The sequence below is a fragment of the Mesocricetus auratus genome, unplaced genomic scaffold (genome assembly GCF_017639785.1).
Source record: "Mesocricetus auratus isolate SY011 unplaced genomic scaffold, BCM_Maur_2.0 Super-Scaffold_100011, whole genome shotgun sequence".
NCBI classification, from domain to species: Eukaryota; Metazoa; Chordata; class Mammalia; order Rodentia; family Cricetidae; genus Mesocricetus; species Mesocricetus auratus.
Window position 1 is genome coordinate 84,010,153 of NW_024429195.1, and position 14,828 is coordinate 84,024,980.

At 43.5% G+C, this 14,828-nt stretch overlaps 1 protein-coding gene across 2 annotated transcripts in view; it reads right to left on the reverse strand.

Moving 5' to 3' along the window:
- Nucleotides 1-2,415: 2,415 nt before the first annotated feature.
- Nucleotides 2,416-14,828, reverse strand: part of Tcp11l2 (t-complex 11 like 2) — a 34,988-nt gene continuing 22,575 nt past the window's right edge. For both annotated transcript variants that reach the window (XM_005083787.4, XM_013123362.3), the window contains exons 7-10: nucleotides 12,697-12,878; nucleotides 12,337-12,518; nucleotides 9,236-9,408; nucleotides 2,416-3,247 (exon numbers count right to left, since the gene is read on the reverse strand). In XM_005083787.4, coding sequence (XP_005083844.1) covers nucleotides 3,003-3,247; nucleotides 9,236-9,408; nucleotides 12,337-12,518; nucleotides 12,697-12,878 — 782 coding nt within the window. In that variant the 3' untranslated portion in view covers nucleotides 2,416-3,002. The remainder of the gene's footprint in view (nucleotides 3,248-9,235; nucleotides 9,409-12,336; nucleotides 12,519-12,696; nucleotides 12,879-14,828) is intronic.

Genomic DNA, 14,828 nt, shown 5'->3' on the forward strand with positions numbered 1-14,828 from the left:
CAAATTTTTTTCCTATGTAGTTAAGCACTTAGCCATCATTTCTCAAAACACTAAAACCCCTTGGAGCTTGAAAGAGATTTAGGACTCATCAATTACAGTTGCAGTAATGTATGCTGGTTACATTATCCTGTAGCTGGCAGACAGCTCAGCCTCACCCTGTGAGGCAGATGAGTAGTCTGATGGGAAGACAGGGGAAGAAACTGGCTCATGAAGATAGAAGATGGCTTGAACTTACAGCTATGGAGTGCTGGGGCAGGTTCAAATTCGGATTTTGTAACTCAGTCCAATTCTACTTTTTCTGAGCAGCAAGTAGAGAATGTTAGAACCAGGGCATGACTTTAGTGGGACCCAGGAATACGAGTCAACTACTCCCTTGTTTCACCCCCACCACGTACGGTTGGGTACTTGCTCTAGACTCACTCAAGTGAACGTTGGAATCAGGGACTTAAGGCTTTACTTCATTGCAGAGTTTCATCAATGTGACTGGATGCCTTTCAGCTCACACTGCCTCGTTCCCATCTATTTTCCAAGATGGCTCCTCAGGTTAAGCTGGTTCTCAGTGTCTACCCTGCTCCTTTACCACTTGTCCCCAGATTGTAACAGTTTCTCTGCTGCCTGCCATGTCCCCCAATAACCACACTGGGGCTCAGTATTAGTCACAATTGTGTGGCCAATTACTCAGACATATTACTAACTAGTTCTCACAATTAAATTAACCCATTTCTACTAATCTGTGTATCACTACGAGGCTGTAGATTAATGGTAATGTTCTGGCAATTACTTCTCCTGTGGATACATGGCACCTCCCTGACTCTGCCTTCTTTCTCTCTGTATCTGTCTGGATTTCCTGCCTAGCTATATTCTGTCTAGCCACTGGCCAAATCAGCTTCTTAATTAACCAATGGTGACTAGGAATGCTGGGAAGAGGAAGAAAGAGTGAACCAGCGAGACGCCATGTAGCTGCTGAAGAAATAACATGTCGGAGCTTTACGGGTAAGCCACAGCCTTATGTCAATATGCAGATTAATATAAACGGGTTAATAATTAAGAGAGAGCTAGCCAAATAGAAGCCTGAGCCATTGGCCAAACCCTTCATAATTAATACAAGCCTCTGTGTGTTTACTTGGGACTAAACGGCTGCGGGATCAGGTGGGACAGGAAACTATGGCACCCAAGAAACCTTTTACCTTTATTTTCCTTTCATTGCTTCCTTCTTATCTACTGCTCTCTGGAGTCACTGCTTCCCCTAACTACTGCACTCACTGCTCAGCGGGTCTGCTGTGTCCACTCCATCCCTGTTGCTTCTTGCCTGGTTCCTGTGTCCTTGATGCTTCAGATCAAGAACTATCCTCCCCATGAGAGAGTTCGGTAATATTTACTAGCACGAATCGCACCTATTTTATAGCTCTTATTCATTTTTCATAATTTAAATTTTATTTGAGTGTTTAAAATGCATTACTGAGCTAGGCAGTGGTGGCACTCAGGAGGCAGAAGCAGGTTGATTTCTAGTCTACAGAGGGAGTTCCAGGACAGTCAGGGCTACAAAGAGAAACAAAAGAACAAAATCCAAAATTAGTTTGTTAACATACATTAATAATACTAAGTAATAGGTTTTTTTAAAGATAGAATTTCTGTAGCTTAGGCTACCCTTAAATTTGGGAACCTTTTGCCTCAGCCTGCAGAATGCTGGTATTATGCAGACTATACCAGCACACCTGGCTCATTATAACATTTCCATCCACGTCTATAATACACTTATTATAACATTTCCATCCACGTCTATAATACACTTGGTCACACTGGCTCCCATCCCTCTATTGTCCTCCACACCCACCTCCTACTCTCCCTTCTTACTTAAATAGCCATTCTCTCATTTCTTCAGTGACACAGACTCTGCATGAGAGGGGAAAACTACGGGTCATCTCAGGAATGTTCACATCCTCCTTGTGAGGGGCTATACTAACCTTTATGGTTCAATGTAGTATTTCCACTGCTGAAGTGAGAACTATCTTCTTGATACCAAGTAGATGCTCTATAAGTGCTTGTTAACCAAAAGAACACAAATGATGTCATGTCTGTAAAGTCAAGAGGAAAATCACAACCTAGAATAACTAATAAAAGGGTCCAGGACATCTTTAATCCCAGCACTAAGGAAGCAGAGACAAGTAGATCTCTGTGAGTCCAAAGCCAGTCTGGTATACACAGACAATTCCAGCCCAGTCAGGGCAATATAGTGAGACCCCGTCTAAAAAAAAAAAAAAAAAGCAAAACAAGAAAAAGAAAAAAAATGTTCAATATTGCTCAGGGGACAATAGAAAACAGAAGCACTAATTGTCCTGGAATAATTTTTAGCATTTTTAGAACAATCAGTATGAACATGTTTTAGCAGTAAAAAAATGAAAAGATTACCATGTCTGTTGTTTAATAAAGTTTTTATTACAAAACAACCATGTTAAGAAAGTCTCAAAAGTGGAAGTGAGCATTTAACTAGAAACTAAATAAACATGCCAAGAGCCAAGGTTAAAAATCCTAATAAATGTACTTGGCTAAGTCCAGACTCGAGATACAAATTTACTTTGTCACTTAACAAAATATGAAGCAGAATGCCCTTCATTTTCAATGCATTCTTAAGTGTTTGCACATTGTATCCTGCAGGCAACTGTAGCATAGTCAAGTATCTAAACAAAAACAACTCCTTTCAGGCTGAATGAACAAGCTAGATAGAAGTACTCAATAAAAATATTTAAGAAAACACCAGTGTTAAGTATAATTCTGGTGATAGAACTCATTACAAATTACTTATCTTCATTAAAGCGTCTGCCTTGAACTTGGAAATGATACACAAAAGAGACTGTGGGATGTGTGGCCCCTCTGTGATGCTAGCATTACCAGAGTACACAGATTCAGCCTAACACTGCTCTACAGACAACACTGAGAATGTGCGCCATCTAAAATGCTATTGGTAGAAATGGACAGTGTACCAAATGCCAATCTCCATCTCTTTAGTTAGTTGGAAGTGAAGCATCTATCTTCCCCACAGTTTCATCCCGGAAGAGCAGCTTTCGGAATATATTTGCATAAAATGGTCCATACACCTGTTTGTTGAGATTCACAATGTTTGCGTATTGACAGCCAAGCAACTCCAGCTCCTGATGAATGACACTAAGGCCCCCTGGCATGGGAGGCATGCTTTTCTGGGTGTTTGGAAGACAAAGCAGGCTTTTCATGTACAACCGGATCCGTTTATCTAAAGGAAAAACAATGGTATCGTTACCTGTTCCATTATTAAAGTCTATAATGGAATAATAAGCAGTAAGGCTCCCATTTACCCCTGCCTGTACTCAAGTGGCATTACGATTCTTCCCATTAAGGATGCAGAGTGTTTTTTCTTTCCGTAAGTTTGAACTGGCTTTGTCACCTGTGTTTTGCTAATGCACAATGTTATAGAAGTACCAAGAGGCCAGCTGCATGCCTAAGCCTCAAGGCATGACTGACTCCACTGCCTGCCATCACCCATGTGAGTCAGGCTGTACTGCTGTGGCAGGACTGCAGCAGGAGAAACCCAACCCTCCAGATCTACGGGAGTGCATTTAGAGGAGCCACCTCAAACCCCTGAGAAGAGTCCAGTCAGGATCAGGGCTACCAACCTAAGCCACAGAAACATAAGTGAGTTGGACATGGCCAAAGAACTACTTAGCTGACTTAGCTGACTTATGAGAAATAAATGAGTAAATAAAACTCAGGCGATAGAGTTTTGGAGTGACTTTTATATGTAATGAGAGATGGTTGATTAGAAAAAACAGTGCTTTTGTGAGGTAGAATTTTTTTTGCAAAAGTCAATAACCAACATCTACAATCACTACTTAAGCTAACACTCTCAGGCAAACATATTTCTTAGGGGTTTTTTGTTTTATAGAAGTATTTTAAAATCAGGGATTTCATACTGAACTCCAAATTCTGGTTCTATGAGAAAAAAATCTAGAAACCCAGCACACTTGGGTTTTTAACATAATACAAAGGATAAGTGGCTCCACATCTAGGTTTCCCAGAGACAGCAATGTTCATGTCTATTGCTCTGGTATGGTTAAAAACAGTGTGTGCCAAGCACTCTGGCTTGGTAATTAATTATCCAGGCACTCTGCACAGGAGCCGCTGAGATGAACACAGATGAACGCACTGCACCTCACTGTGTGACTACTGGACACACACAGATGAACGCACTGCACCTCACTGTGTGACTACTGGACACACGCAGATGAACGCACTGCACCTCACTGTGTGACTACTGGACACACACAGATGAACGCACTGCACCTCACTGTGTGACTACTGAACACACGCAAATGAACGCACTGCACCTCACTGTGTGACTACTGGACACACGCAGATGAACGCACTGCACCTCACTGTGTGACTATTGGACACACGCAGATGAACGCACTGCACCTCACTGTGTGACTATTGGACACACGCAGATGAACGCACTGCACCTCACTGTGTGACTACTGGACACATGCAAATAAATGCATGCATAGATTTGGCTATAGTAACATCAGATGATTAGTAGTGACAATCAGATTGACCACACATGTACAGTTCCAAGGGCTGACTCTAGCTTTGGAAACAAAACCCTCATAAATATGAATTAACTCAGTCCACTGAGCACAGGCAATTACGGCATTAAATGAAACTCTTTTTTTTTTCACCTTTGGTGACAAGGTCATGAAGCCTGGGGTGGCCTCAAACATACTCTATGCCTGCACTATGGATCATCTCCACATCCCAACTGGTGGGATTTACAGATATGTGTCAGTCTGCCTGGCTTTTAGCATTAACCAAATTCTTATCTTCAAACACTGTTTCCCACAACTGACTCCAGAACTTGAAAATTTCCAATATCCATGTCTTAAAATTTTTCATCTTATTAATAATCTGTCCATCTCTTTCCAGATCTCCTTCAATGCTGAGTCTACAATAACTTCTCTCTATGGCCCCTCTGACCATGTTACAGACTTACATACCAGTTTACACCAGTGTACAGGTCTTTCTCCTGTCTTAAGAGAGTGAGCTCTTTGTGGGTATGGGGGAGTGGAGGCTATGTCTCTTTATATTCCTGGCCTGACATACGGCACAATAAATCCTGGCTAAATTAAAATGGAAACGGGATGAAAAAAAGTTTATAAATACCAGACTGAAAACAATGGAAGCCTGGAAAGGGGGCCTGGAAAAGGCAAGCACAGACAAAATAATTCTCACCCATATGTTTCAACTAGGAGAGAGAATTCATGTGTCGCTTAGGTAACTGAAAAACATCAACTCTCAAAATTGTAAATGTAATCCACAGAATTTTTACCTGGTTTTTATATTTTGGGAAAGTTTTGGTTTGAAAGAAAACTCCCTTTCTAATTATCTTTTCAAAGGGTTATGGCATTGTGAGGGGTGTAATGCCTTTTGGCAAACAGACTCACATCGACTGAGAACACAGGGTGGCAGAACATGGGCGCCATGTGCAGACAGAGCCCGTGGCCAGCACTGGCAGAGCCTTTCCTATCTATATGCCAAGATCTAAGTGCTTAATTTATGCTAGCTTCTCAGCTTGCAAAAACCCAGTGAGCTTCCCCTTAGGACTGGCTGACTTTTGCAGACCTGGACCTAACTTTATCACAGATATAATCCAAACACTTTGTCACAAGAAAGCCTAAAAATGAAATTCTTTTATAATGGTTATTATATCAACAAGTGGTTCTGTCTCCTCTTTGAACCAGTCAAGTTTTTAGGCCAAGACTACAGAAGCATTTGTTCAGTCTGAAGCAGCCAAATGGAGTGCCTGACAATGACCTGTTCTTGTCTTCCAGAGTCAAAAGAGAGGCACTCAAGATAGTCACTCAAGTAGCTAAGGAAACAATTGTTAAGTGAAGCTTTTTCTTTGCTAGCCGCTTTGGTTTATCTTCCGCCAGTCGCCTGGGCTCTGCCACTTTGTAGTCCCCAAATAAACACACAGGACGCTGTATTAATTATGAAGCTGTTGGCCTTGCTTATTTCTTACTGGCTAGCTCTGACTTAAGTAATTACCCCATAATTGTTAATCTAAGTATGTCTCTTACCGGAGAGGTTTCCGGGCTTCCTACCCCAATGGCGTTACATCTCGAACTCTCCTGTGTTTCTCCTTCCCAGAATCCTCCTGGATTCCTAGCCCCACCTATCTAGATTCCTATTGGCCAGACAGTGCTTTATTAGCATAAGACTTCCCCAACAAACAATACTTTGAATAAAATTTAAAAATGCTTCCAATGTGCAGAACAGCAGGCAAGGCTGCCCCAGGGAGAGCTGAAAAAGCTGCTTTACCACATTTTAAGAGAAATCTCCTACCTCTCCCCCTTCCCATTTGACATCCAGGGCACAGAGGCACTGTGAGCTCGTGGTTCCAGTTCTGCCTGAAGCACAGTAGGGAATACGAGCCCTGGAGCCAGATAGTCAAGGTTAGAATCTCAGCTCTACCCTGTGGGCTATTTACCCACGGGCTCTACCCTGTGACTTATTTACCCACAGGCTCTACCCTGTGACTTATTTACCCACGGGCTCTACCCTGTGACTTATTTAGCTATGGGCACTATCCTGTGACTTATTTAGCTATGGGCACTACCCTGTTAGTTATTTAGCTATGGGCACTATCCTGTGACTTATTTAGCTATGGGCACTATCCTGTGAGTTATTTAGCTATAGGCACTATCCTTTAGTTATTTAGCTATGGGCTCTACCCTGTGACTTATTTAGCTATGGGCACTATCCTTTAGTTATTTAGCTATGGGCACTATCCTTTAGTTATTTAGCTATGGGCACTACCCTGTTAGTTATTTAGCTATGGGCACTATCCTGTGAGTTATTTAGCTATGGGCACTATCCTGTGAGTTATTTAGCTATGGGCACTATCCTTTAGTTATTTAGCTATGGGCACTACCCTGTGAGTTATTTAGCTATGGGCACTACCCTGTGAGTTATTTAGCTATGGGCACTATCCTTTAGTTATTTAGCTATGGGCACTATCCTTTAGTTATTTAGCTATGGGCACTATCCTGTGAGTTATTTAGCTATGGGCACTACCCTGTTAGTTATTTAGCTATGGGCACTATCCTGTGAGTTATTTAGCTATGGGCACTATCCTGTGAGTTATTTAGCTATGGGCACTATCCTTTAGTTATTTAGCTATGGGCACTACCCTGTGAGTTATTTAGCTATGGGCACTACCCTGTTAGTTATTTAGCTATGGGCACTACCCTGTGAGTTATTTAGCAACAGGTACTCTAAGTATGCATTAAAATGCCATCTGTAGACTCAGTACCACATAGAAAAACAACAGATAATAAACACATCCCCTGTACTCATGAGGTCTGCATACTAGTAGAAACCAGTAGCATGTGCTTGTTTCTTCCCCCGGAGCAAAATATCTCAGATTACAACTGCTCCTCTGGAGACTAAGGACGGGCAGGTCAGCATGTGAGGTACACAGGTAAGGGTGTGATGAGCGGCTGTGTCAATTACCATTATCACCCGTCCCCTCTTGGGAGCAGCCTCTACTACCACCTACAGTGCTGTACCCTAGCACTGGTCCTTTCTGGGGTCAAGGTGAAGCCTTGGGGCACCTAAGTAGCCTGTGCAGCCTGACCTTCTGGTAGCCTATGCTCCCAGGAATAATAAGAAGAAACTCTTGCAGAGCCCCTGAATTCAATAAAATAAACCATACTGTCAGAAACTGACACTATACTTGGAAAGCTTACCCTCTTCCTCTTTCTAGGCTTTATTTTTCAGCTGCTGCAGTAACTGAGCACATTTTACAAACACTGCCTTTGACTCTTCAATGGTAACAACACCCTGCTTTGTGTAAGGGAGCGGTGTCTTCCCACTCTCACTGATGCTTGGGAACAGCAGACTGTCCTGGAAGTGAGTACACATTTCAAGATTAAGTTCTTCTGCCTCTCACCGCCAAGATCAACTCAAGGACAGAACCTGACCTACAGTCAGGCCGCTTACATGGACTCCATAGGGGGTCACTGTTAGCGAACAGAGCTATAAGACTCCTGACTGCTTGACTTAGACATGGAGATGAGGCAGAGCCAGGCACCTTAGCATGCAGGCGTGTAGCCAGAGGGACACAGTGCTGAGACAGAGAGTGAAACCAAACCTCCCATGACACTGTCAGCAGCCAGCGCCATCCCTGGCCCTCTCACAGCTGTAGGAGAAATCAACTGCCCCTTTTTTAACCAGTCACAGGTAACTGCAAGAGGCCTGGGCATGCGCCGTACTGCCGACAGCCTCCCCCACCCCCCACCCCCCACCCCCCCCACCCCCAACCCCCCGCCTGACACTGAGGAGGCTGTTTTCTTGACCAGCAGGCACAAGGAGAGCTACCCATGATGCCTCCTGGTCCCAGCCTTTCCCTCTCTGTCTAACTCTGAGGAGGGGACCTCAATTCTCTTATGGTAAAACCATGCCTCATGATGAGTGTGCAGAAAGCGGGTTTGAATTGCACATTCACCCAGGATTTCCCCATTGCCATACTGCCTTCATAAAGTCCACTGGCTGGACAGTTATGATGGCTCTGAAGAAGAGCGAGGCCTTTGAAAACATCCACTTTTCTTTATACTTTTCATATTTGTCCTCCAAAAGTAAGAGCCAAGTATCTGTGTTGACTCGTTTATGTCAACTTAGCACAGCTAAAGTCATCAGAGAGGAGGACCCCACTGAGAAAATGCCTCTGTAAGGTCAGGCTGCAGTCTCAACTAGTGGACAATGAGAGGGACTAAACCACTGTGGGAGGGGCCACCCCTGTGCTGCTGGCCATAGACGTAAGCCTGTCAGAGTACTCCTCCATGGCCTCTCCATCAGGCCCTGCCTCTAGGCTCCCGCCCTCATGGCTTTGGATGGTGAACTGTTACGGGGACCTGTGAGGGCAATAGACCCTCCCCTCCCCAAGCTGCTGTTGGTCAGGGTTTCCTCACAGCAACAGCAGTTCAAGATGTAGCACAGGAGTTTTTGCAATGTTTGGGCTTTTTGTTTGGTTGGCTATAGAGTTCTGGAATGGATTTCATGGATTACTTATCCCTAATCTGAAAATCCAAAATCTGAATTGCCTTTAGTTCTGTGTTTAACTGGCTGATACTTAAACAATGTCAGATACAGCAAGTTAAAGCAAACTGAAACTCAAGCAGAAACTGGCTTAAACATAATGTGGACTCACCCATCAAGGTACAGACAGGATTGTCCTTCTCTCCAAGGGTTGAAAACTGACCGATGAGATTAGCTTGAACCTCAGCATTTAAAGTGGGCGAGCCTCTCTCTTTCAGGGCCTTATTAACTTCAGCACAAGTCTGAACACCAATAGAATTCAGGGCTTCCTTCAAGTTAAAGGTCCTAGAAAACAGAGCAAACTGCATCAGGCCAAGTCTAGGTCTTCAGGCATTTTTTGTTTGTTTTAAAATATACTTACTGCACATGCTTGCCAATTTTTTCTTACAGCAACAATGATTGCTTTTATTGGAATGATCAGAAAATGGTGCCTCTCCCAGCTACTAATGCTCTCACATAACAACTTCTAAGTGCTGGGACCATGCAGCTGTGTAGCCAGTGTCTCAGAAAAGCAAAGGTATGCATGTAAAACCCCATCTTCACATGGATAGCAAAGGGACAGAAGATATCCATTTGCTTCTTAAACCCACTGGTGTGAGTGGATTCTTTTATACACGTTTTGAAAGATTTATCTTACATATATGAGTGTTTCACGGGCAAGGACGTATGTGTACCATATGCATGCCTAGTGCCTATGGAGGCCAGGAGAGGTCATCAGATCCTCTGGAACTAGACTTATAGATGGTTGTGAGATGCCATGTATGTACTGGGAACTGAACCCAAGTCATCTGAACAAGCAGCCACATGCTTTTAACCATCTTATAGATTTAATGAGCTTATAAAGTTGAGTAGAAAAATTAATTTTTCTCTGCCTATAGGAGTAAATCTATAGCACAAGTCAAAAACAGAAACATTGAGAGGCCACGTTACCTGAAATTGTAAACTGATCATAACCAAAGGCAGTTAATTCCCATTACTACTGTCCAATAACTAACAAATAAGCAAACACACAGTCTAGACATAAGGTCATTTAGTCAATAACAAAAGAGGGAATCAGTGAGGGTGTTTTAGTCTGTACTATTAAGGAATAATTGAAAAGTATATCACTATATAGAAAGGGTTCTTATGTATCACTGTGAAAAATATGAACTAAAGAACTATAGAAAGCCTAGTGATAAGAGGTAATATAATGGAAAAATTAGGACTTAAGTCTGATGCTGTGAAGACCTTGGTTCGGATCCAGGCTCTAGGACTTGCTATGTGCTTGAGTGAGCTCTTAGCAGATGACAAGTGAACAGTCAGTGCTAGGAGAGAGAAGCATGGAGCGGCACAGCATCACTGCTGCCCCACCTTAACTAGACGTCTGCCCCTCACACTGGCCTACCTCTGGGGCTCTGTCACCCAAGGATAGATCGTTTGGTCAATCTTTTCTTCCTGATATTTTAAACCACTATATAGTAGAGCTCTAGCTTTCTCCTGTTTTTAGTCAGTAAGTTCTTAAGCTACAGGAAAAAAATTAAATTTTTATATTGGCCAAGGCTTTCTATTCACAATAAAAAGCAAAACCTTGCCTGTCTCTGTGACAGATCACCAAATTATATGCAAATCACTTCTGGGCCTATGGTGACTTGAGGTCATGTACTTGTTTTATATTACAAATGCTGTTACTCCTTCTATAGGGTGAGTACTTGGGCAGGAATGTTTCTGCATTATATGAAACAGCCAGTAAACAGGGAAGTAACACCCAACAGTTATTAATAACTACCATACCTGAGTATACCCTGTGTGCCAGACACCTATGCAGAGTCTCACAGGACTCCTCGTTTATTCTCACAGCCCCAAAGTAGGGAAGATGAGTACTCTTTTTCTGTGTATGTGGGGTGGAGGAGTATGCTCACTTATGCTCACGTCAAGGCCAGAGATCAACTTCAGGTGTCTTCCTCTGCCACTCTCCCCCTTCCTCCTTGAGCTGGGCTCTCTCACTGAAGCTGGAGCTAGCTAGTTTGGATAGCACCCAGTTCCGTTTCTCTCTGTTCAGCTGTACAGCCCCAGGGTGACAGACAGTCCCTCACACTTGACTTTTACACGGTGCTGCGGGACCCAAGCTCAAGCCCTCACGCGTGTAAACCAAGCACTTCAGTCACTGAGCCCTCTTCTCAGCCCTGGTTATTCTTCCCACATGAGAAAATAATGCTCAGGAACTTCTCAGTCACACATAATACGGCCATCACAGAGCTGAGTCTCACCTGGTCACCTGATCTGAAAGCCTTAGTTTCTACATGCTGTTTCTATCTGCTTCATACTAGCACTTGGCAGCACTGGATGCTAAGAAAACACCTAGTGAAAAGAACATTTCTGGAAAGCAACAGTTCCCAATGCGAAGAGACATAGAGACAGACCAACTCCAAAGACAGAGGAAGGTGTTGTTTCTATGTTGGTCTTGGGTCCTGAAACACGTGTGGCAGATCAGTATCAGAGTCATTTAAAGGGTAGGACCTTGTACAGTGAGACAAGCCAAGGCTTAGTCTGCATGGTTCCACCCACACAGCCCAAGACAAACTTATCCTTTGAGTTTCAGCCCAAAATAAGAAGTATGGATCCCAAGGCAGTTAAGATTCCTACTCCAGGTTTTATCACATGGTGCATGTTCTTTCTAACAGATGGGAGGACAAGTGCATGTCCCTTCAATGGTAAGGATAGAGGACATAGGCTAAAAGCAGCATGGGTGCTGAGTCATGTGAGAGCCACAGGAACAGACAGTGACAAGACCTGTCTTCTGACTGTGACAGTGTCTCAGTGGGATAGACCTGAAAGCAAAGCTTTCATTAGGTTTACATTTGACAGAAGTGTCTCTATTTTAAAACCTTCATAGTTTGGTTCCATTAAAGTCAATAATTACCTTATAAAAGAAAAAGGACAGAGTAGACCCACAGATCTGGAAAAGCCTCTGACAACACAGGTCTGCACATGGCTTTGTGCATTTCTGGTCATGCTTTTTCCACACACACCACTGAAAGGAGAACACCTCTGCCTCCCCATGAAAGGACATCTGGAACTTCTGAGATGCTAAAGGACACTATGCAAAGAAGGCGTGAGAAACCTGAAAGCCAGTAGTGACTGCTGCGTCCTCAAGGCCAAGGTTGTTGCCTGTTTTGGGAAACACATGCAGAACCTTCACATGTGAGGGAGCAAATCCGCACATAAAGAACTTACTCTTTATTCATGCCTTCGAGTAGAACAGCTGAAATCCTTTTTAACCTGTTTGCAAGCTCAGGGAGGCCTTCTGTGACAGCACCCACCATGTTGTTGGTAATTAGGGACAAGCAGGCTATCATTTTCAATTGAGTCAGCTTTTCTGTCACTTCTTGAAGCCGTGTTCCATCTGTCACGAGTGTCTAGCATATTTATTTAAAATGTAAAAATAGAAAAGGAAGCACAATGCCATGAGAATATAGAATAAGCAATGTCATATCCACACTCTCATTTTTATCTGATTTTAGTTGCCACACTGAGTCAGAGATAAGACTTAAGAATTCACATGCTGGACACCCTGGTGGAGGGAAAGCCACTCACCTCTGGTAAGACTTTTGTCTGATAATCCCACTGAAGTAATTTCAAGTAACAATTATTTAGCACCAACAGAGGGCTTAGGCTTGCCGTGGGACTCTGTTCAGTTCCAGGAGATACAACAGTCTCAGAAAGGAGTTCTTCATCTATAGACTCTTTCAGCCATTCTGTAGTCTGACTGAGGGCATCTAAGAGCAAAAAAGTCACTTAGTCATTTTTAACAAATCAGTCCTTTTGTTTACATTATTCTACATGACAGACTGTACGTAGGTCCCAGGCATGAATGAGAAGACACAGCCATGCCCCTAAGTCCATATGGAGAGACAGATAACTGTGCTTCTAACAGGGTACATGAGTGCCAGAGGAGCAGGAGAGAAGAGGGGCTATTCAGCGTGCTCATGAGAAAGAACTTGTAAGTGACCCCTGAAGGCAGAGAGAAGAAAGGGTGGCCTGGCATGCTAGCAAGGAGAATACCCACATAAAGACTTTAAAATGGCAGTGTTTGGCATGTTCTGGAAGTTGCTCATCATATATGTATGGTCCTAAGGGGTTAGAGATGGCATTGGTTTGGCAGTCAGAGACCAGCTGACCCCAGACTTGCTCATAAATAACCCTGAGTTTGGACTCGACATAGTAAACCCTTTGTGGTGCTAAATTTATCTGGGTGCCTACTTACAGCTATATTTTTGCCAAGATCCACATGCATGCTTATATTCCCATATTCCTAAATCATTTTCATCCTCTTACTAGAATTAGGTTACAAACATCAGCTATGGGAGATAAGAACTCCCTGCATAACTCTTTTCAACATGGGACTGACACAGTCAGATCTATCTGCTGGAAAATCACCGAGAAGAGGGCCGAGTAGATGAGGGGATAGCAGGCTGCTGCAGTCCAGTGGAGAGTGTGAATGGCCAAGGGCATGGAAAACAGAGAGGAATCATGGGAAAGGAGAAATATTATCATTTAGGGATAGTGGCCATGGGTCTTGAGGACCACTTAAATGCAGAAAGTATGAACGGCTGGTAGGATTACTCCCACATGCCTCTCTAGGTCTGTGGAATGAATTCCTGAGCCATATCCTAAGACACAAAGTATAGACTAGAGGACTAACAACATACAGTCTCCCCACAGTTTTTTTAATTAGCTACCAGCTATCTTCTAGTTGTTAAATCCACAGCCATGTTTACTTCATCCTCTTAGCCACTCTCTAGCAGCGTCTCATCTGAGGAAATCCCCTGGAACCTTCTCTTTTCTTGGTTTCTGTGATTTCTCACCCCCAGTTCCTTCAATAATGTCTTGTTTCACAGCTGGGTTTCTCTTCCTGTTCCAGAAAAACACTTCCAAGGACCACCAGTCTCCCTGAATGCCGTCCCATGCTCCCCACTTCCACTTCCATCTGCACCCAGAAGGGCCCAGACCTCTGTCTGAGCCTCATCCTCCCCCGCCATTGATTTCCTCCTGGGTGTGGCAGCAGCACAGGGTATATGGTGTCCCCATCGTTAGGACACAGGTGCAAGGACTGTCACAGCTACAGACAATGCTAAGATACTCAGGAAGTAACAGGTGCCTAGTACTTACCTTTGCTTTTAAAATCATCTGTTTCCCATACATAGAAATGCGTGCACGCACGCACACACACACACACGCACACACACACGCACACACACATACACACACGCACACACACGCGCGCGCGCGCACACACAGGCACGCAACACACACGCACACACGCACGCACATGAACGCGCACACGTGCATGCACACACACGCCATACAGTTTCATAAAGTAAAACGCCCCACTGTAAAGTGCCCACTTTGGTCAGTTTGACCACTTATGATCCCAAAACGGATGAGAACCATTTCCATCACCCTGAGTCTCTCATCTCCCTCTCAGCTCACTGTACTCAGCTCTCAACTCCTGACCTCAGGGTTAGTGCTGTCTCTTATAGTCCACTTAAACGGAATCCTCTCGTATCTAACATGTTTCTGAAATTATCCATACTGTCACCATTCACAGTTTATTTCTTCTGCTTTCGGGGGGCCTTTAAAAATAACTTCACAACTTTTTTTCTTTTTAAATAGTTCAATTCTTAAGAAGTAAAAACCCAGAAAACCAGGATATCTGGAAGCTCTTC